Genomic DNA, 24,242 nt, shown 5'->3' on the forward strand with positions numbered 1-24,242 from the left:
CCTGGCTTGTTCCATCCCCACCCATGTTTGAGATAAGGCAGTCTCAATGGCAAGCAGCATTCAACTGAATGTGCATTTTCACATTAAAACTGGGCTGCTTCAAAGGCCAATATGGCCTTTGACTCAAGGGTTTGTGTCATACTGATGAACCTTAAAGTCTCTGGTGCTGATACTGACTTTCTGTGTTGCGTGAAAGGACCTTTTTATCCCCCACTTCAACCTTCTTGCATACTGCTGTTAATCAGTAGTCTGGTTATTTCACAGTCCTACTCCCGAACAACTTTGCAAGGTGTTCTTATTTAAGAGGCCACGAATTCTCTAAAAGTGGAAGTTTAGAAGCTTTGTGTTTAGGATCTGACGCTAAAACTTTTTTGTTTGGTGGTATTTTTTTGTACACTGTCCCTCAGTAAAGCTCTCTGCACAGGCAGAAGTGCCATGGTCACCTCAATCATGAGCCCCCGTAGAAGCTCCATACAACAGAGAGGTGAAATGCTTCATCCCCCCCAGCCCCTCAAGCTGGTCGCCTTTGAGCTCCCCTACAGAAAACAACCCTGGCAATCCTTTTCCTGGCTGCAATTCCAGCGCTTACTCCAGGATTCAAGCCCAGAGACTGAGTGCCTGGCCGGGCACAAGCAGTCATTTCGGGAACCTCCGCACACAACGCCAGCGGGACGGGACTGCCGGCGAGGAGCTGGGGGGCTGCCGGGGAGCAGGGGGCTCTAAGGAAGCCTTCAGGGAGTAGGGAGGGGTCTGGAGAAGCCATCGGGGAGTGTGGGGGCTCTGGGGAAGCCGTCGGGGGGTTCCGGGAAAGGCGTCTGTGTCCACTGGTGCCCGGCGGCGGGCCCGGCGCTGCGGCAGGCGGGAGGGTGGGCGCTGGCAACGTCCCTGCTGCGGGCAGCCGAGCTTGGAAGTCGGTGAAATCCTGCTTGCCAGCCCCTCTGTGTGTGTGTATTTGTGGTGAAATCCTGCTTGCCAACCCCTGTGTGTGTGTGTGTGTGTGTGTGTGTGTGTGTGTGTGTGTGTGGCGGAGAGGTGGGGTTGGGGGAGATGAGGGTGGAGTGTCAAGCTCGGGGAGGGGGGGGAGAAGGAGGGAGGGAGAGGAGGGGGCCCGGGTGCCTGCGATTGGTAAAGCTCCGCAAAGGCATCTGCCAGTGGGACTTCAGAGGAATGTGAAACCAAATCATTTACAAGTTAAAGATAGACGCAGAATACACGGCATCTTGAGCCAGGGTTTAAATCTATCCCTCTCTGCCCGGCTGCTTGCAAAGCTCTGCTTCTCAGCTTGCCTCTGCCTCCTCTAACGACTCTAATATTCTCTTAAAAATAACGTCATTCTGGATTCTTTGGAGTTACTAAGGTGGCAAAAGAGATCATGGTGCATACCATAGGGTAAGTAGGAAGCTTGCCCCTGCATACATTTGCTGGGGTGGTTCCTCCTCTGGGCTTTGCTTCTGCTTTCAAGAGCACTCGGCAGTTCCTGTAGGATGAGGTAGATACTCAAGTAGCGCTTTCCCTGTGCGATTTATTTCCCCCCTCCCCTGTTTTCCCCGTATGGATTATTAGAACTTCATTCCTCAGTGAAGTTTTAAACTCACAAGGTTAGTGGTTTTGGTGTACGTAGGGGGCTCTAATAATCTCAGCATTACAGTTTTGATTGCTGTTTTTGTTACAGGTGAATTTTGGTACATATCTGTGGTCTTCATTAGTGGGGTAAACTGTTTGAAATGCTGCTCATTATTACAAAATTGCAAAACGAGTTGTTTTCCCAGTCAGGATGTATTCGTATTATTTGCATGTGTTTTCATCCACGGTTTCACTTACCTGCTACTTCCTCATGCCTGGATTTGATCACAACACAGGGTTAATTAAATTCAACCTTACTGCTTGTTTGTTTAAAACGATGTTTTTACTTGGTGGTTTGGGGTTTTTTTTAACATTTGTCTCTTTTGTTTTCCTTGAATAAAGTCCTTCTGGCAGTAATTAAAACTGTGGTAATTTTCCTGATAGTCCTCACTGCTAAACAGTAGGTTTATGAGTCTAAAAGAAGATGTAGACTATCTTCTTTATACAACTTACTAGGGGTAAATTCAGTGCATAGCAGACGCTTCACTTCATTGATTGATGGTATTTTCAGACTCATTCTCAAATATTTCTAGTGAGCTTGTGGTGTTCCTATGACCAAAAGGATTTTGAAATATCAGAAGCTGAGTGGAAAGTTAGATGTAATGTTTCTTATATAGCAAAAACTTTGTATTCTCAGAGTTTTGTCTGAATCTGTGCTGTAAATGAGAATCACCTAAATGCCAGCATAATTTTTACCATTTATTTTGGGCATGCCTATTTTACGCTCCTAGTAGAGGAGCTCCTAACTTTGGGTTTGGTAGCAGTTCACCCAAACATACTTAGAATTCCTGACATATTAGTACTGCCCATAATAACCATAGGAAGTTGGTGCTGTCCATGGATGACTGAAACGCCTCACATTTTTGGTTACAGATATCAGTGACGAAGAGAGTCACAAAATGTCAGTCTGTGCCTTGCAAAATATGTGGAACTAGGTGAACTAAAATAGAAATATTTCCTCTGTTGGAAGGAAATGATACATCTGGGAGGTTTTGTTATCATTCTTCCATTTGATCAACTTCATCCCTATTGATCAGCTTATCCAAATTTTGCAAAACATCTGTGTATATTTGGGTAAACAAATATGCTGTGAAATGTTTTCTGCGTGGTTAAACATAGGGGATGGTGAAAAAGAAAATATATGACCTTTAGTGTAAATTTGGTAAAAAAACCAGCTGTGCAGGGGTGAGAAATGACATTCAAGCCAGTTCTCTTGTACTGTCTGGGTATTCTGTTAATAGCTCAGGTTAGCTAAACACCTCAGTCCCATGCTAAATTCCCAGGCCAACAGTTACTTACATTAAGGTACCACGGTAATATTTGGTTTTTGTATTGAAGTGGAAGAACTTTGAGACAAAATGTGTCAAAATAAATAAAAACCTGCAATGGGGCTTAATAAAGCTGTGGATAGTTTCTGGCTCTTGCACAGCATCCTGTGCAGCTTCAGGCAAGTCATGTGAGCTCTCAGAGCCCCTGCAGACTTGGGGAAGGTTGGAAATAACTTTATTACTTTTCTATGCTAGGTATCTAGATACCAGTTGATTGGGCAAGGCATTGCCTCTGATAAAGCATGGCACCATATGCTTCTGTTTTCAGCTGAGGAGCACCCTCCCGAGGGCTATGGCAAAAGGTGGGAGGAAGGAGGATTCCTCAGATGGGGAAGTAGAAGTTAGCTGCACCTCTTAGAAGCTTCCTAAACTGAAAGAGAAAAATAGACTGACATTCAGAGGTGAGCAGAAAATAGAATTAATGTTCCATGGGAAATTCCTGAGTCAGTTCAAAATTAAATTGCATTTCCCTACCACAGTGTATTGCTTTTCAGAAGTTATAGTTCAGGAGCATGGTGTTCCCATTTCATTATCTGAGACCCTTCTCCCATAATTAAATGTCCAAGAGGCGCTGGAGAGCTTCATCAGAAGGAAACTTGCTTTGTATTCTGGGAAGTGAAGCTGACTGAAAAAACTTGTTCCTGGAGGGCATCTTACTGAGAAACAGGGTAAGAAACTACAGTGTGGTGTTGGATTGACTTTAAAAAATTTATTCTTGTGTATCTAATCCAACTGTTTTAACATCTTCCAATTCTCCTAGCAGTAAATGGCAAATATTCAGTAAACAGATATTTTCCCTTGGAAAATCTTGCTGTATTTGGTATAGTTTACATGTTACTATGAGAATATAACAGGCTGAGAAAGTTGAAGTTGTTCAGCCCAGAGAAGAGAAGGGTCTGAGGAGGCTTCATAGTGGCCTTCCAGTGCCTGAAGGGGGTCTGCAGGAAAGCTGGGGAGAGATTTTTTGCAAGGGCCTATAGTGATAGGACAAGAGGTAAATGGCTTTAAACTGGAAGAGGGTTAATTTATGTTAGAAACTAGGAAGAAATTCTTTCCTGTGAGAGTGGTGAGACACTGGCACAACTTGCCCAGAGAAGCTGCGCCAGCCTCATCCCTGGAAGTGTTCAAGGCCAGGTGGGATGGGGCTTGGAGCAACTTGGGATAGTGGGAGGTGTCCCTGCCAGTGACAGTGGGTTTGGAACTAGATGATCTTTAAGGTCCCTTCCAACCCACAGCAGTCTATGATTCTATGGTTCTATGATAATGTTGGCATGTTTTCTGATGTGACTGTGGTACCGCATGTGTTTAGAGCTGGTGGTCCTGCACAGCAGTGCCACAGTGCTGAGGCTTTTGATTAAGGGTTCTGGTAGCTTTATCAGGACATAGGGGCAGGGACCTCGCTCTGTCTCTCTTTTATCCTCTGGTCTCTCTCTTTCTCTCCCCATTTCGCTCTCCCCCCACTAGTCCCTGTGCTTCTCAGGTGACTGAGATTTGTCTGGAAGCAGGGAGGGAGGAAGGATAGAGAGGCACATACTCTTTTCTTAAAAGCTTTTGTGAAAAGGGTGACACCTTCTTCTCCTTGATCTCCTGGACAGCTTGCCTTACTGCAGCCTCCCCTTCGCTCCCTCCCTCCCATTTCCCAGGACCCCCACTAACCCCACACAAGAGGGGGATGGAGAAGAGTGCTGCTGGGCAGAGGTGATGGGAGGGTGAATGGGTGTCTACCCCAAGCCCTTGTGTCTTGCTACTGCAGAGAGGAGACATTGTGGATGTCCTTGTCTTCAGGGAGATCCATCAAGGGACAGACCACTGATGAGGGGAGCACAGACCTACAGCTGAAGCACTGGTGCTTTCTGGTTTTAGGTATTGTGTGAGTGATTGAGGTGCTACTCTGGTACTGGTATGATATTCATCACTAGCATGTGCCATGCTTCCCTGGGCTGAGGAGCTGACTGCTTGGTGTCACTTAGGGACAAGCCAAGCTTCATCATGCTTAGTAACACATCTGCTCGTGGAGATGTGTCTCTCCCTTTCTATTGCTATTATATGTGACTCTGTTGCAAGAGTTTAAAAAAAAAATCATGCTTTTGAATTGAAAATGGGTTTGCAACATTTTTTTCCTTTAATAAATCCTATACTTCTTTCTTTGTGAACCCTGATGAAAGCAGTGACAGGGATACACACATATAGGTGTAAAATGCTTCCTTGCCAGACTCTACATTTATTGTAAGGGGTTCCCATTTATTTTCTTTCTTTCTGTCCTAAACTTTATTTTCCTTCGAAAATCTTTGGGTTTAGCCTCATCTGCAAGCTTTTTACAGTTAATTATTCTACCAAATGTACAATTTATGTAGGTGTCATCAGGAGCCATTTGGTAAAGAGTTTAAAGGTCTTTTCCCCAACATTGCCTGAAAATATGGTCTCATGTTTCTCAGCTCAGAAGTACCTAGAAGCAGCTTGCAGTAATATAATTTTCCTCTGGGTCCTAATGAATCTGTTCCCAGCAATGACAGCTGATATGCTTTGGCAAAGTATGACAGGCAATGGCTTGCACAATGCACCATGCTGTAGAAAGCCTCAATTCTCTAATTCTGTAATTCCATAAAAAATAAGCCCCCAAAACACCCACAACCAGATCTAATGAAATTATGATGTCCTATGCAGCCGTGTTACCACTTCTGAGTCCATGAGTGGGAATCCAGGGAAGCTGCCAGTCTGAGTGGTGTTGGACCTCCTGCACTTACTATTGATTCCGGCTTCTGCTGAATGAAGGAACAAAATATTTCCTGAGCTAATAATTACTGTATGAAGTGACTTTACCTGGAAACACAGTGATACTTCCCACTAACAGGATGTTTAAAAATGCATCTAATTGCAGCTGTGGTAGTCGAGAGAATGCCTAATACCTAACCATCCCCCCTGCCAGGGGGGTATTACAGGAAGCCAAGTTTTACTTCACCTTTCCTGCATCTGAACCAATTGGATAACCTTTTGCTTCATTTGACTCTTAAAACCTGAACTGAGGAGTAGGCTCCAAGTAATAAAGAAGACATAGGAAAGCAGTGGGAGTAACGTATCTTTATTTGTTAATTTACTTGTTGGTGGTAGCTGTTTGAACATAACCTTCCTTGGGGCAGTGGGGAGAACAGGTTGGCTTCTGTGCCTGTGATCTCTGACAAGTTGTACAGGGGCTTAGCATATCCTTTTTCTGAGTGTGGTGACAGTAATACTTGCCCAGTTCTGTGAAGGGCTCCTGGATCAAGGGCTGAAAAGTGGTGTCTAAGTGCTGCATTCTTGTTTTCTTTTATATCTCTTGTAAGGATAAAACTACTCTGGTATAAAATACCTCCCTGTAAGTTTGTAAGCACGTTTGGTCACAGTGAAACCTAAAAAAAAAAAAAAAAAAAAAGAGAGAAAAATGAAGCAGAAACAGAGGAGAAGTCTGTGAGCAAGTAGGTTTTAAAAACAATTTATTAACAACTAGAGACTAGTTCTTTTAAACACAATGAAAGTAAGTACAGGCACACAGGCAAAGCCCAGAAGAACGTGGTTGGGGTGAATCTGTCCTTGAGTACACATTGCTGAATAACAGCTGCAGATAGAAATAGTAATCTTACCCTTTCGTGCTATGTTTTTTAAATATACAGCTTAATGAGAGTATATGCTTTCTAGTAATTACTACCTTTTCAGTCCATGTTTATTCTTAATGTGGCATTGTCCTTGGATCAAGATCAGAAAATGCTTTTGATTCTTTCCAGATTTATAAAGTAATGAGAGTTTGGCTACCATGTGTTTCTGTGTCCCTGTGTCCCCCCAGTGCCTTGGTTTTTTTATATACAATTCTTTTATACTTGATCAAGAAAAGTACTGTATCACTTGTGTGTTATGGAAATATAATCCATTCCCTTCATTTAGATAATTATTCTTTTTCCCATAAATTCACTTCAGAATGGCTTAACATTACATCTAAAAAATGCGTGAGATTACAAAGGCAACATGTTGATTTAAACATTTTCTAACTTTGGAGTTGATAATTATGAACCCTTTTCACTCTTTTAACATGGAGACATAACTAATTTGTATAATTGGAAGCTCCCTCATCCACTTGAGAAAGTGAATTTAATCTAGGAGACCTGTCCAGTCTTATGCAGACTGGAACACGGGAAAAAAGGCACATCATAGATCTGAATTTGAATGCATTTATCTTGGTATTTGATATGTAATTTTAATTGCTATTACAGTTACAAATATTTCACTTTCCTTTGAATATACACAAACAAAATCTATTTCCAAACAGATCAAACAAAATACAAAGTGTTTTATATTTTTATTTTTGTCCTTAAAATTTTGATCAATTTGCATATCTTAATAGGGAAAATAAATCACATAAGTTTAATATATGTTTAAATTATATTATTCTGGTACAGGAATGCAAGGAGAGCTTAACGGACCTGAGAGTCAAGCTATGGCTATTCTGTAAACACGTCATATTTTCTTTTTAAAAAAAGACAAAAAACACTTCTGAAAATTCCAAGTAAAATGTTACTTCACCTACACCTATTCTGCATTCTGGCTTCCCACTTCTCTCTGCCACCTGTGAGGCCATTGGTAATGCTCTTCATCCCAACCTCATAAGTCATCTTCTCTCTAATTTCAGCCATAGAGCTGGATGACTTTTTGGCTGACCCAAAATACTTGAAAAAGTAATAGCAGCCACCAGGGCATGCTGGCAGCACATCCAGAAGTGGCAATTCAGTAGAAGTCCTTGCTCCATCTCCTCCATAAGGGAGGAAATTTCTGGAGGACACTTTCAAATACAAGAAGCTGTGTGTGGCTTGCAAGAAGCCCTCTGAACATGTCTCCCATAGACCCATGTCCCTTCAAAACAGAAGTAATCAAAACAGCAAGGTTCAGCTTGAGCTGCTAGAGCAATCACCTCCAGTCATAAGCTCTACAGGTCCCTGTGAACCATCCCTGGAGGGGGATGAAATATGCCTTTTGCTAATGAGTTGTTTGCTGATGGTGACAGAAGGACAACAGTTGTACCTGTCTGCCAGACTTAACATTTTTATGTGAAAGCATGAAGGAATTAATGCTTCCCAGCAAAGCATTTATAATTTTTTTTGTTGTTTTTCCAGGTTTTTTTCAGTGCAATTAACTGTTTCTTTTCAGTAAGTTTAACTTTGAAAAATGCTGAAAATATGTAAATAATACATCCAGCTTGGCTCTGATATCTGGTATGTAAAAGTCCAGGTCAAGCATAAAAATAAGAAGAGCAACTGAAAAAAAAGTTTTATAGTAGGAAGTGGGTATAAGTAGTAAGTGGACACTTGCTAAAATGATGATCATAAGAAGCAATTATGTGGGTCTAGAAGATAATAAGTACAATTCCAGAAAGAAGACAGCTGAATTAGTTATCTGGTGGTTGAAAAAAATTCAAGCAAATGGAAGTTCTACATCTGCAATACATCTGGTGATGTGTTCCTAAATAGAATTGAAAGTACTAGAGTTTAAAGCCCTTTTTTTTTAAAAAAAAAAAGTATTTTCCAGGCTTAGGTGAACTCTGCAGAACAGTGCATTTTCCCTGATGTGAATGGATGTATGCTGGAAGTCATCAGCAGATACTCACATCTTAGTGGTAACTTGGACTAAATGCCCCTCATCTTTGCTGTTACACTGTTTAATATCCACCCACACTGAAACAGTGTGAAGTCTATGAAAAACACAGAGAGTATGTAGAAAGGATGATAATTTTTCAGGCCACTCACTTTATCCTGAAGTTGATATAAAATCCTTGTGTGTAAAGCCTTCAAATTTTGCCACAGTGCATGTAAAGTACTAAGTAAGTCATCCACTGTATTACATTCAAGAGAAACCAAGCTTTGCTAGAAATCAACTTCAGAGCAGCCAGGTCTGTCTATACCTATTTCACAGGTCATTAGTTCTATCCTTTTTCTGTTGTACACATTGTAGATGACTGCTTGGTCTTGCATCAGGCATGACTACTTATAAAGAGAGACTCAATATAGAGCAAGGAAATAAAATCTGATATCTCAGCCTTGGAAGTAGTCCTAATTGTTTTTCCACCCTGCCCCTGGCAGATAGAGCAGGCAAATAAAAAGAGGAGAAGTTTCCACAAAGATTGGCCTGGTCCTTGCTGGGTTTGCAGTATTTTTTACTATGTGCTACATTAAGAACTACACACAACTTGCTTCCTTTCATGAGGTGGCATCACAAGGGCACACTTGGCTCACCAGGTGAATGAAGGCCAGAAGTGGTGGTGTGTAGCACCAGAGGGTTCACTGAGCTGTTTGCTGGTAGGGATTTGATTCCAGCACAGTATGAGGAACAACTGGTGAGATAGCAGCTCCTCGGGAAAGGATGGGGGTCACTGTGGATCTCCAGAGGAACATGGATTGGCAATGTTGAGCTGTTAAATGACAGGAAAGAATAAAAAAGAAAAGCACGGTGTATTGGGATGCATACAGGCGTACAGCCTGAAGGTAATAATCTCCATGTTGGTGGAATGCTCAGCTGGAGTTCAGTTCCTTTCAGTTTGGAGCACTGCACTTCAAGAAGATTCTGGCTACTTTGGAAGTAAAGGGGGGGCAGTAAAAGTGACTGCAGAGGACATGCCCTAGAAAGAAAACCTGCAATGTTTGTTTTCAGTGCCCAAGTAAGAGCATCCTGCTGGGGAGCAGTTGGGAGACAGGCAGTTTGTCAAACACAGAACACAGCATAGAACAGTCTGTTGCAAAGGGCAGACCAGAAATCTTTTGTCTGTGGCCGTAGACAAGGAGAAATGGGTCTAAACTAAATCAAGAAAGAAGAGGATCATAGGAAAATGCTAATTCTGAAATACATTGCCAGTGGATGTTGTGGAGTCTGCCACCTCTGGGGGTGTTAAATAATTTTAATAAACATGAGTGAAGTGGATCTGACTTCATCTCGTAGTGGGAGGTGGGTTACGCATCTTTTCTACCATCCTTATGATTTAGTGGCACTGGTGATGACACGGAATTATTTTTATAACGAAAGACATGCTTTCTAAATTCTGCAAAGTGGGATGCAATTTCTGTGGTGCAGAGGCACTTAATCATCATATAATTTCCTCATTTTGAAATATTCCTTAGGTAAGTGGTTAAGGCATGAACAGCTGGCTTTGCATTTCAGCTCGGATATCGTTGTCCTGAAATACTTGGGGACATCACTCTGTCAGCTGGCACTTGACAGTCGATCCTAAATTTGAAACGTGTAATTGGATTCTTAGGATGAAATCTGAGTCCCCTTTGAAGTCATGGGGTTCTGTAGGGTAAAAAATTTCATGCTGAGGACAGACTGGTATCCACTTGTATGTGCTTAGCTTTACTGTCCTAGGCAGGCCTGTTTTCAGGATGAGGACATAAGGAGTGGGTTGTAAGAGCGCGTAACCTTTGCTATGGCAAACATTTGGTTGCACAGGGGAGCCTTTGGAGTGCTTGTGTGGGTGAGTGAAAGTTTACAAGAGGCATTATGTGAGGTGAATTAATTACTTTTTCCTTTTTTTCAGATAATGTCAACAAAGCTAATTTACACCATCTGTTCTAAAATAGAGGTAGCAAAAAAGAAGCACTCATTTTCATTTTTAAAATTTCATTTGATAAGACTTAAGGCATTCGATATTCTCTTTGTGTAATGTAATCTTTTTTCCTTTTGCTGTTTTTGATGAGGGTTCTCCCCCAGAATGTATTTTTAATTGCCAGTGGCCTTTAATTTGCATTTATTGTGCAAACAGCTATCACTGCAGCTTAGATGTTTCTCCAGCCACTGGTTAATCCTTCCTGATGAAATGCTTGCAGAGAAGTCTCAAGGTACTATGAATTAGAACAGTTTTACTGAAAAATACTCTGACTTTGTTTATGCCAGTATTCATTCAGAGCAAATTCACTTTTCACGGTGTAGATACTTAAGATTTAGACTAGAAGACAGTAAAAATTTCATCCTCAAAAGGAGATCACATTGGTGTAAAAGCTCGATGTAAATCTCAGAGCTGAGGGTTGAAATTTTGTGCCTCATAATGTATTGTTGCATTTCCACATCCAGGTATCTTTGCAGGCTTTTTTTAAATGCAGTGAGGTGCCCTCTGTAGGAATTGTGTGCATGTACCTGGGGCTAGAAATAGCCTACAAAGAAGTACAAACCCCAGACTTTAGGACCACTAATACATCATTTGTTAATAACCTTACAATGTTATTATAGCGAACACTGGAAACGTAATTAAATAGGAATGATTTGAAACTGCCATTAGGAGGAAGAGGACGGAGGAAAACAGTGTCATCCTCACAACATCATGTTTTCATTGACCTACTTACAGTAGGGAAGAAAATGTGTCCCTTCCTGTTACAGCAGAATAGGTTTGTTCAGCAATTTTATAATGCAACTGCGCAAGAGAAGACTGACTTTCCTAACCACCTCAGGAGGGTTTGGAAAGGAGAGTAATGTTATTTCACACACTTAATACTAAGACATGTAAGTTCCTGTCCAAGCTATAATGTTATTAATATAATCAATTTGGCAGAAAGTGCTTTGACTGAAAGAAGGAGGGAAAAAAAAATGAGGCTTGTATTCAGAGCTGAGAGGAAAAGGGCTGTGCCTGGGCTGCAGATGTGCAGGGGAACCTTTTATGGGTGATCACATTTCCTTCATCTTCATCTTCCCCAATGCAAAGTCCCTGCCATCCCTTAGGGCCTCAGGCACCCTGCTTGGGGCCATGGCTGCAGAGCCCACAGCACCTAAAATACCACTGGAGAGAAAGCATGGGTGCTCTTGCTTCTCCATACCTGTCCCATGAGCAAAGAGACTCAGCTGTGGGACATCTTGGTGTCTGGAGGGTAGGCAGCCAACAGGGCTTGTTGGTGTACCCATCCTCCTCAGGAGTGGTTGGCATGGCGTGTTTCATCTTTGTTGTCTTGTATCTGGATGAACAAAACATCTTTCTCTGAAAATAAACACCTGCAGCTAGCCCTTTCTAGGCCGCTTGGGTCACATTCCTCCATAAGGTGTTGTTGGTAATTTAGAATTGTCAGAAGCATTAGTCACTGCTGTAGTAGCTTAATAATGGTTGGTAGGAGCCATCTGGTAATGAAATAATTAAAGATATGTATTTTCCTCAAATATTTAATATGCAGCAAAAATAATTAGAAGCAGAGTACTTCAGGTGTTTAAAGCTGTTATGTATATTAAAAACAATTTACCATGTTAGGAAAGCATTCTTTTAAAGTTCAGACTGCCCTCATTTTGCTCCTATCCTGGGATTCACAAACACTCATGAGAGGGCCAATGCTGACTTCTTTAACACTTTAATTCAGTCTTGTTTAACATACTCATCCCTATTTTACCCAGTCTTTACCTGCTGTTAGGAGTGGCACAACTCGATAGGTTTCAGCTGCTCTCTTTTACACTACTTAACTTTCTTTCACGTTAGAAGTGTTTTGAATTGGAAGGTTTTGTGGGTACATGGGTGATACACCCTGTTGGAAAGATGAAATGGGGTTGTAATGGAAGCGAAGGAGAAATAAAACTAACACAAATTGCATTGAACAGCTACACTGGGAAAGACACGGCAGTGTGAGTAGAGATGACTAAGTAAAATGTCCTGGTATGCATGAACTTGCTTTAATTTACTTGCTGCCTCCTTACTTTATGACCAGATGGTGACCAGCATCTTCAAATTAAGATGCTCTCTATTACCTGTGCTCGATGGTTGAGCAGTAGTGCACATTGATATGTCTCCTTTCCATGCTGCTTCAGCCCAGTACTCCTTGATCCTCCTGCAGACTGACTCCAGGACTCAGCTTTGAATATCCCAAGCCTTTGACTCTGCTTTTTCTCTGGGGCAGGATCTGATCTGAGCATTCTGAGGCAGAAGAAGCAGGGAACAGAGCAAGCGATCGGAGGAGCGTCATTTCCACGGGTAGGGTGTGGTGTTAACTGTCTTCATGGGGAGAACCTGGGTACTGCCAGTGGCTTTGAGAAATGTATGTTTGAAAACTTTCTTCTGGGAGAGGAAAAAATACTGCTGAAAATGTGAATGGATGCTTTTTGACAAAGAATGCAGTGCCTTTTGTCAGACAGTGACAGGGTTTCTATTCAGGTTTTGAACTCATGGCACAGATGAGAGTGGCTCTACAGAACATTGAAAGCAGAGAAGAATCTGTCCCATAGTACCTTTGCTCTTTGCTACATTTATTTCCTTCCATATTGTTTGATGGAAGAGCTGTGGGGATTTCAAGTGATGTGTTTCCAAAGCTTATGAAAGAAAAAGAAATTCCATGTACAGTTTCTCTTAAGATTTTTAGCCTCCTAGGGTCAGGCTCGGGCATTTGGAGCACTTCTTAAAACCTTTTGATGTTACTACACATGAGGATAGAGGTAGAAAAGGGCTATTAAGTTATTCACACGATGCTGTCAACAGTGTAGGCTTATTTTGTGTACCCTAATTCTCTTTTGTTGTGGGGGATGGCTTTTGCTTGGGGGTTTTCTGGTAGTGCTTTGTATTGACTGTTGTCTCAGCAGAAAACCTTTGCTGTTTTTACTGTCTGACAGCAGAGGAGGAAAGCTCAGGCAGCACCAGAGTCCCACAGCATGCAGACACAGCAAGAGAGGGATCTCACTGGCTGCATTTGGGATGGCTGAGAGCAGACATCTGAGAAGCCAGGCAGAAATACAGAAACATTCCACCCCTTACCTATGATCCCACAGCCATAGTGAGAACAGCCCCCCCTCCCTCTCCCATGTTGGGTGCAGCCAGCAGGGCAGGTACTTTTTGCAGTCCTGCCAACAAGCCTGTCCCCTCTGCTGTCTGGCCCAAGAAGCCGGTTGAAAACACTGTGCTTCTCTTTTTCCATGGTCTCTCTGGATTTTTCTCCAGTGCAGGCTGAGGGTGTGAGGATGGTCCCCCAGTTGGGTCTGCCCTTGGCACAGTGTCAGGTGTCAGCTCACCACACACCTGTGGATGCAGGGCTCCTGGCATCCACAGCAGAGGTGTAGCTGGAGAGTCTCACCTGTGTATCTCTCCCACTGACAGAACAGTGTTTCCTTGTGTGGGAGCTGGTCCTGCAGGCAAAGCCTTGCAAAGCATCCAAGGCACTTCAGATTTTACTGCAATCAGCGTTAGAGAAAAATCTTTCACATTTTCCACTTCTCTGAAGCCCTTCATGCACAAAAACAATTAGACAGGCTTCGTAACGATTATGTCCTTTTAAACAGCTTTATTAATATTGATACTAGATTTTTAAAATTATTTTTTAGCTTTTGAGTTAATTCAGTTCATGACCTTCACACTTGAAGTTTTGAAGTGCCATTACATCCCATAGAAGATTAGATTGCTGTAGAGGGAAATGAAAATAAATACCATAGTAGGGAAAAAGGAAAAAAAGTTTTCTTCCTTCAGTCTGATAGTTCGTGTAATTGAGGACATTAGGGGTGTCTTTAATACCTGTCACTCCCTCACAGTGATGCTTTTGAAATATTTGGACACAAATTATGAATCTTTCTGCTCACCTGGGAATAAAGAAAGACATTCAGTCAGAATCTCCTTGTTGATCCTTTTCTTTTCTTACATTACATTGTATTTTAGTGTTTCTGCAAAGAGGCTGTACAGAAATCTCAGAGCAATTTGAGCTGCAAAGATTTTGCTGTTTTATTTAGTTTATTTTGGCAACATAACATCCATATAACTGGATTAAAGGAGCGTTCTGATATTTGGATATTGCCTTCAAAGCAGTGCATTTCAGTACAATTACTCAAAAATAAACCTTGTGTACGTAAAGTATGTTATTTGCTGCATTTCCTTTATTCTGAACAAATCTATAATTTTTGTTCTAGCTGTATAATTTTCCGGAAAAAAAACCCCGTTTACTTTTGGCACAATTTGTTCTGTTCTCATTGCCTCAATTGCTTATGCTGTCCTCTTCAGTTTTTATTTTTATTTGATATTAGGAAGCACTAAGCTAGTGTGTGTGTTCTGTGATCAGGCTGGATGTCCAAGCAAAGCCACAAAGACTGGGGCTCGTTGGCTGATCAGTGCACTTGCAATTTACTTTTGCTGAGATAAATGCTGAAGCCCTTCAGCTGAACAATTTGGTTCCAAATGCAGATGGCTAAGCTGGAAACCCATTTGTTTTGTAGTTTTTAGTTCTGACAGATGAGATTTGGAGTTCCCACCAGGGTGGCCTGGGCAGTAGTAGAAGTGATGCAGTTGCTATGAGTAATTTTGCTTGAACTTGTGGGTGAGCTGCTGTTATAGTTGTTAAGCCCTCTGCTTACCATGTGCTTACAGAGAACATTTTCTTTTATTTCAGTCAAGCAAAATGCCATTCCTAGCCACTGCCTCACTGTCCACCCTCCCTAAAGTGAAACAACAGGTGACTGGATCCTGATGTGCTGTATCTGGCACATTTTGTAGTTATTTTCTGCTTCTTGGTAACACCGACATATGAACTTGAGGTCATTTCCAGCTGCTCTGGCTGTGTCTCTGCTCACCAAAATAAAGACTGCCTGGTTTACTCATTACTGTTTGCTGAGGCTGCTTTTGCATGTGTATTTACTCTATTTATAGGACTATGTGTAAAGATCTGTGTTGATATCTTGTAGTGAGAGTCTCCCTGTCAACAGGAACCCAGGCATGTATATGTATATATTTTTTAAGCAAATGGTTGTGGTGATACGTGTGAGCTCAGCCTGTTCATTTGAATGTACCCTTCTGTGATTAATTGCTCTGATGAAAAACTCAGTCCATCCTGTTTAGAACTACATGTGTTTATTTAGTTCATTGTTAAACTGGTGCTGTTACTCATGCACATTTTTTGCTTCCATGTAAGCTTTATTATACTTTGATCTCCTCCTGACATACTTTTAAAAAACACTTCCCCAGAAACTGTTATTTCACTGTTATTATAAAGGAACATGTATATGAATCACAAATGAGAGTATTACCCAACTAGATATTCCTAGAAACAGGAGAGCACTTACTTGCAGTACATTACTCATTTATAAGGAGTCAGCTATTAAAATGATTTTTTTTAATACTGTACATTGAGTACAAAGGTGATATGAAAAGCCTTTTCATTGGAAGTGCTTGTAGGCTTTTGAAACTTTCTTAAAGTTCCATGGTCACACTTAGCCACAGATTTGAAAAGGAAAAGCTGAAATACGTTTGTGTTTGTGTGACTCCAGGTTATGGTACCTCTAGAATGTGAGAATATATGTATGCATGTTTTCATACAGATATTTACATGTCTCTACAGATACACAGATATGTGTATGTATATATGGGAGTGTATGCCTTGGGCCTATTTCTGCAAGCTTTTGTCTTTAAGGGAAGCCCATAGTGAGCTTGGTGCTGCTTCATTCTCATGGGCAAGGGGTTTGCCTCCTCAGGCAGTTCACCAGTCAGGGTCTGTGATCACAGTAAACAGATTTCTCAGATGAACTAACCTGATAAATCTAGCTGAGCTATCATTTTTTTTAACAACTCTTTATCCCTTGGATAGCTCCACGCGTATTTCTAAGTGTCACCAATAATGGAAAAAGAAAGGAAATAAAGGAATGAAGGAATCTTCAAGCAGTCTTGTTTTGAATTTCCTGTGTGGAGGTGTAGTGTCCCCAGTGCCCATTCAGCCGTAGGACATATCTGTGCAGATGGCAACAAGAGCTCCCCTCTGTCCCTTCTTCCCATGGCTGGTGGGATGTGCTCCAGTTCCATCATGAGATGCAGAGCTCACTTAGCATCACACTGTGCCCAGTGATGATGCACAGCATTTTACCAATTGCTGAAGCTGAAACCTTGTACCTGGGCAGCTCAAGGAAGAAGCAAACAAGCTGAGAGCTCTCTGTCATGTCCCATGGAGACATTGCCTGGATGGTGCACATTTCTAGTAGAGATGGTGGGGCAGAATACTTTTCCAGCATAGGGCCTGATCCAGCTTATGCTTTTGGAGCAGGATTATTATTTATCATTATTATAACCACTAAAAGGCCTTTCACTGCTGGGCAGTGATGAAGAGCATCTTGCTGCTTCCCTGGGCATCCCTCCCTCAGCTCCCTTGTGCTTAGGATGAAAACTGGGGAAGAGAAAGGACCAGCTGCAGAGCTGCAGTTCTTTTGAAACAGCTCTGCACCACTTTAGTAGAGTGGAAGTAGAGTCCCATGTTGATGCAGGCAACAAATTGGAAAAGAGAGGTAGTTTTGGGAATTAATAGCCACACCTGATAAGTCAGCTTTTAAATAAAGAGGAGGATTTTCCAAATAGTGCAGGAAGGGACAAAAGCAGCAGGAGGTAACAGATCTAGTACATGTATAATATCTCCTTTTTCAAGTGCTGAAGTTTGGGGAAGAGACCGCAGTTCTCCTAGGAAGAAAAGTCTGTGTAACTAATAGTTGGTTAGTTGGTTCCGACCTAAATCCCTATCCATTATTCTTCATGGTGGAAAACACAGTAGTTGTGATTCCTGCCCTGTCTTTAAATGACAGGCATATTTAAATACCTAATTTTGTCTTGTGAAACTTTGCTAAAACCAGCACACCAACATGATGATACCATGATAGCTTTACAATTTAAACCAGATCAGTTTTGGTCCTGGTACCATCCTGAATGCCATTCTGTGGTTAAGAAAACCAGGTGGTTTCTGCTCTGTACTTCCAGATCAGTCTGTAGTGATCCTTCTGTTTCTCTCTTGCTGCACATATGTGCCCTTCACAGCTTCTCTGATCAAGGAGTGATGAGAGGAAGGGTGTTCCCCTCTGTTTTTCCCTGGCCAGCAGCAATCTTGAATAAACTGGATGTGTATGGCTGTAGGGCAGGGAGGGGAGAAGGTCTTTGCTGGAGACCAAAGTGAAGGAAGTTACCCCAAAAGTGCTTTGTGGTTTAGCCTTCCTTATGGGGCCAAACTCCAAAGGAAATCAGACTGTCTGAGGGTTAGGAAAAGAAGACCCCTCCCTTTTCTGACACCCTACTGCCCTCTGCCCTAATGGCTTTTTGGGGAAAGGCATCTATTCATTCATAAATTCATTGATTTTTTCATTCATGAAAAATCTCTGTTTCACACTCTAGAAAAATTGGTAGTGGTGAACAGTGTTTTGCACACGTATACTTTCCATTGATTTAAATTTGAGGCCACACCTCGAGTACTGTGTCCAGTTCTGGGCCCCTCAGTTCAGGAAGGATATCGAGGTGCTGGAGCAGGTCCAAAGGAGGGCAACTAGGCTGGTGAAGGGACTCCAGCACAGATCTTATGAGGAGAGGCTGAGGGAGCTGGGGTTGTTCAGCCTAAAGAAGAGGCGGCTCAGGGGAGACCTCATCACTCTCTACAACTCCCTGAAAGGAGGGTGTAGCCAGGTGGGGGGTTGGTCTCTTTTGCCAAACAACTTTCAACAAGACAAGAGGGCATGGTCTCAAGTTGTGCCAGGGGAAGTTTAGGTTAGATATTAGAAAGAATTTCTTTGCGGAGAGAGTGATCCGGCATTGAGATGGGCTGCCCACTGAAGTGGTGGATTCTCCGTCCCTGGAGATATTTAAAAAGAGACTGGATGTGGCACTCAGTGCCATGGTCTAGCAACCGCAACGCTGGTTCAAGGGTAGGACTTGATGATCTCTGAGGTCCCTTCCAACCCAGCCAATTCTATGATTCTATGAAATGCAATATTACCATTTATGTCTGATTTTCAGAGATGCTAAGCATGAGCAGCTGTAGCTCTAAATGAGGTCCATGGAAACCATATATGGGAATCACACTATTAAAGTATAGCTCTCTTTACTGAGTTCTTCCTATTTTGCTATCAATGCCAGACCTTAATATTCACAGTTCAACTGTTTATTAAAAGTGAACTCCTTGTCTTTTGTCTCTTATTTACTAAATGTTGTACTTGTAATTTATCTTGCTTTTATGCTGTCGTATGCAATTCATGATCCAGAACAACAGTTCTTCTGACCCTATAGAAAATTGATGGGTAGAACTGCTTGGAAAATAATCTTCACTGGAAATCTTATTAAAATAAAATTCAACTAGTTATTACAAAATTGACAGTCTGATTCATTCACCTGTCCATGGCAGAATGGAAGGTCAACTAAAGTTTGAACCCTTGGTATAGAAATGTCACTTCATATTACTGTAACAGGCAGTCCAAAGATAGGATCACACGTTACTAAAAGTGAGAGGTGCAAAAACCCACTTACAAATTTAGAAGCTACATCCTGTACAAGTGTGATTATTGAGCAGGACATTGGTATTATAATCTTTCAAATGACACTTCTATCTGACTGTAATTTATCATGAAGTAAAGAGTTTCTGGTGTGCCTGGTTCAAGAACTTTATAGCTTAGCTTTATGACCCCAGTAAATCAAGTATGCTATTGCAATTCTAAAGCTAGTTGTTACATACCTGAAGATACTAAAATTTCTGTAATACCCACTATTTATTAAACAATGAATACTTAAAAATTCTAAAACTTTTCCTTATAGCACACATACAAACAGCCTCATTAAAGTGGCTGAGAACATCTTCCAAGCTACTTTTTTGTCATAGTTTTTCATTTTGGAGTTAGTAGAAAAGAAGTGAAGCTCTTAAACCTCCACCAGTTTTCACTTCATTTGTGTTCTGAAAACTGCAAACCAGATGCTCAGGGATTGGCTTCTAGGCTCCATCTTTTGTGCCTTATGTGTGTGTCATTGCAGGAACATTTTAAATTCACCCGGTGAATTAGGGAAGGAGACTTCAGTGCTGAGAGCTCCTCTTAGTCACACAGATAGATCTACTGTACAGTCCTGACCACGCTGTCATCACATGGCTCTGGAAATGCTCACTTACTGCCTCAAAAGAAGGAATTGTTCTGCTCCTCTTTCTGTAAAGGTTGGTTTGTGTGCAACCTGCTCCTGTTTTCCTTTCACCATACGAGTAAAATTGCCTGTTGCTTGTCAAGGTATCCTCTTTCATGCATCTAATCTGAGCTCACATCTCAGGTTTCTTTTTCATCTGCTGGAATATGGCTGTGATAATTTTATCTCAACAGCCTGTATGGCTCCAATTTGTGTAAGCAGCAGTCTGACTGGCTGTGAGTTTCAAGCACACGACCTTGGGAGAGGTAGGGACTATTCATGTTGTGAAAACCTTCTGTGTCGCAGTGATGTGAATGAGTCTGGTACAGCTTTGTAAGGCCATGGCAGATGCAAGGAACTGCCCTTCAGTGTCTCTCACTGCCCAGACCTGTCACAGAACAGTTTTTGTCTGCTCACCCGAGTTCAGGTGGCAGCTCTGCCTCCTTTCTGCCTTCCGCCTGCCTCTATTTTCCTGCTTATTTTCAGCTCACTGGAGGAAAGTAGTTGATAATGTAATCTGCAATAATGAAAACACATGAAGTTATGGCTATGTAATAGCTTCATATCACTGTGGATTAGGAAAGTTGCCCAAAAATTTCCGTTATAGTACCCTAGTTTTCAGGGCATTTGCACGAGTTTTAACATTTGAGCCAGAATTTTTCAGAGCAGCTGTTTTCCTCAGTTTTAGTATTTTTGGAATATTTCAGCTCAAGTGATTCAGTAAGACTGAGAAGGCAGCTGGCATAAAAATAAGTTGTTTGAAAGCCTCCAGTATTTTCTTTGGTGTGCTTTAGTACCCTTGTACTTTAGAGCAAGGGTGTAAACTTCACCATCACCTTTCCATGAGGAGCACTTCTGCTATTTGTCCCAGTGCAAACCTGCCCATCTTTGCCCTATGCAGTAGCCCTCAGGGGAAAATAAATCCAGAGCATCTTATCCATGAAGAGAACTGGCAACAGGTGAAGATCTGTGATGGATCCAGCCCTTTTGCAGGTGCTGGGGAGCCTCCATGCCTGATCCTGGTACCCCAGTCAGTCCTGGAGCACCTGGCAAACTTTCTGCTGTACACATCTTCACACAGTGCTCTGAGTCAGAAAGTAAAGAAACGTGATCCTGAAGTACTTTGGGGCTCTCAAATATTACCCACAGGAAGTATACATAACATATACACTTCTGGCAGCTCTCTGGTGTGACAGGAAGGGAAGGGGAGAGGGACCCTTCTTGTTCTTGGGTGACACCGTCTCAAGGGGATGAAAGCAGTTTACATTCAAAGTTCATTTCTATTTTGGTTTATGAAGAAGTGCTCTTCAAAACATCTAGGTTTCTAGCCTAGGTCCACCCCTTAGCTTGACAGATCTTAGAGGGAAAAAAAACAAGCAGAAGGAAAATAAATATGTGAGCAGTTTGAAGTCTTGGTTATGGAGCATTGGCCAGTATTGAGTAGAAAATAATCCTGCTGTCATCAGTGTGTCTGATGTTAGGATTACACCTCTCTTCAGCTCTGCATTTTTTTTGCTGTTGCTGTTCTCTTTTAGTAATCTCCCTTTTCTGCAGGAAGAACATTTTGATTCAATTTCTGTTTTGTTCAGTGTGGTCAGATGAATGTTATTTCCTTCTTATTAAATGCTCTATGTTTTGTTCACATGAGTGAGTTTGCTTGAGAACTGGGTGAAAATTGCATGATGGGGGAGAGCAAAGAGCAGCATTTTTAATGACCTTAATAATTCTTTCTGCTACATTTCTCTATTGATCCCCCAGTCCTCTTACGTCTGTCTAAATAAATTCTTTAACATGAAAACAACTTTGCAATTCATAACACTGTGAGATCACCATCCCCTCAAAAGATCTTTTCTTGCCTTCAGACTGACTGCTGCTGCTCCAGTTTCCTCTTTGGTTTTAACAATTTAAGGATAATTAATAGGCAGAATTTGCAAGAAATAGGTTGTTTTTTTAAAACAAAATCAGCTTGTGCCTGTTCAAAACAGGAACAATATTCTGGCACTTGGGAGTAATGGCATCTCAAAGAGCTACACAGATCAGTTCCTCACCCCCGTCATCTGTAATAAAAAGACTTCAAGATTTTTTCTGATCTCTTTCACAAGTTTTTCTGCACTTGCTTCTCCTGCCTTTCACCTCACTGGAACTGATGCTTTTTGACTGCCCAATAAGGAATATTCTGACCAAGGCATAAAGTACACAGAGGAAGTGTGAGGATATTTCACTGACTGGCACAAAGAGTTTCCAAAACTGTAGAATAATGAGTCAGCTGGTCAACTATAAATAAATAAATAAAAACATAAATCCATACATGAGTTGTTCTTCAGGGAAACAGTCTGTACTGTCATTCATATGTTAAATCACAGGCCTTGGTATAGCAATGTGTTAAGGTGTCCCTGCTTACTGCAGGGGGATTAAACTAAATGACCTTTAGAGGTCCCTTCCAACCAAAATTGTTGGAATGTCTCTATGATTCAGAAAGCTGTGATGAACTCAGTCATTATTTAAATACACTCTGGACTTTCCTATCTGAATAAATGGACTACCATCTGCTCAGGCAAAAATACTATAATTACGATAGGAGAGTAAATGGTAAGTTCCACAGACAACCATTTCCCAGGTTTTAGTTAATGCAGGGAAATTGTGAATTCCATGCAAATGTTCCATGTTGCAAAAGGGGAGGATTCTGAACTGAGTGGGCTGATATATAGATGCAAACATCTTGGGATTGTTGGGATTGTTTAGTTTGGAGGACACTGATGGGAGACTTCATTACTCTCTACAACCACCTGAAAAGAGGTTGCAGTGAGGTGGGTATTGGCCTCTTCTCTCAAGTAAGTAATTATGGGAGTAGAGGAAATGGCCAGGGAATATTTAGAATAGATACTAGGAAGAATTCTTGTACTGAAAGAGTAGTTGGGCACTGGAGAGGGCTGCCCAGGGAGGTGGTGGAGTCACCATCCCTGGAGGTATTGAAAAACCGTGGAAATGTGGGACTTCATGACATGCTCTGGCGGGCTTGGTGGTCTTTTTCTGGGTTTACAACTGGACACTGTGATCTTAAGGGTTCTTTACCAACTGTGACAATTCTGCAGTTCTGTGAACTGTGAGCTTATATTGCTGTCACAAGTGGTTTTGTGTGCACAGAAATAACTGCTGTGCAGCCCAGGCTGGGTGCCAAAGTCATCTTCTCTGCTTGTATGGTGCCGAGCCTGCCAGCGCTTACCCCAGAACTGACGTAGCTGTTGGCACAAGCCTAGGCTAGCAGTGATCACTTGGGTGCCTGAAATATAATACAGTGTTTATAGGTGACTCCTCCACATAAAAAAGGCAGCAAATATACAAATCCCTCTGTGTTTGCAATGAGAAGTAACAGATGGGTGAGTAAGGTGCCATGTTTAGTGGGGGATGGAGAGGGGAATGGGTGGGCAGGGCACAAGTGTGATTTTGTTGTTGCTGTCCTGCCACACACCAGGTGCTCTGACCTGAGCTGCAGCACAGAATTTTGTTTCCAAACAAAATTCAGGTTTCTGCTTACAAATTGGGTTAGTAACAAAGGAGAGAGGAGAAGAGAAGGAGAAGGAGAAGGAGAAGGAGAAGGAGAAGGAGAAGGAGAAGGAGAAGGAGAGGGAGAGGGAGAGGGAGAGGGAGAGGGAGAGGGAGAGGGAGAAGAAGGAGAAGGAGAGAGAGAAGAAGGAGAAGGAGAAGGAGAAGGAGAAGGAGAAGGAGAAGGAGAAGGAGAAGGAGAAGGAGAAGGAGAAGGAGAAGGAGAAGGAGAAGGAGAAGGAGAAGGAGAAGGAGAAGGAGAAGGAGAAGGAGAAGGAGAAGGAGAAAGAGAAGGAAGTCAGTCAAGTCCTGGATTGCAGAAGGATTTAAAATCTTGGCTGTGAAATTGCAAATAAAAGTCTGTCAGAGTTGCTCTCCGATCATATGAATCAAGAGGCTTGAAACAGCAGAATGGTTCAGATGATCATCTGGGAAGTGGATTTAGGATGTCAGCTCAAGTGGTCTCACTCTAGTGACATTAAACATAGCTTTGGAGATGAAACTTTGCCTCTGGCTGTGTGCTAAAGGAAATAAAACTCCTGCTCTCAGATAAAATATGTAGTTCGCAGGATATGTGATACCTTGAGCTGTGCTGCTCATCCTAGAAATTCACACCTTATGCAGTAGAACAGAAAAAAAATTGTAGGTTCTGCACAAAGATATAGATTTGGCTCATTCAGAAAAAGCACTATTGGTTAATAGGCAGCCCAACGTGTACCCAAAACTACTACTTCAAAAAAAGTGTGTTGTCTGAGGTTTTTCTTTCTAGCCAGACGGATGTGGTACTGTCAGTCCTTCTACACTCTGGAACAGAAGCTAACATGACTAAGTGCATCATTGTTTTCATATTCACCTAGGATTTTTCATACCTTAGTACCACCTCTATTAATTTAATA

The 24,242-nt window shown here is 41.9% G+C and overlaps 1 protein-coding gene across 1 annotated transcript in view; it reads left to right on the forward strand.

Moving 5' to 3' along the window:
- Positions 1–1,220: 1,220 nt before the first annotated feature.
- Positions 1,221–24,242, forward strand: part of DTNA (dystrobrevin alpha) — a 182,392-nt gene continuing 159,370 nt past the window's right edge. The window contains exon 1 of the mRNA XM_030446270.1: positions 1,221–1,389. Coding sequence (XP_030302130.1) covers positions 1,373–1,389 — 17 coding nt within the window. The 5' untranslated portion in view covers positions 1,221–1,372. The remainder of the gene's footprint in view (positions 1,390–24,242) is intronic.

The sequence above is a fragment of the Calypte anna genome, chromosome 2, assembly GCF_003957555.1.
Source record: "Calypte anna isolate BGI_N300 chromosome 2, bCalAnn1_v1.p, whole genome shotgun sequence".
Taxonomy (NCBI): Eukaryota; Metazoa; Chordata; class Aves; order Apodiformes; family Trochilidae; genus Calypte; species Calypte anna.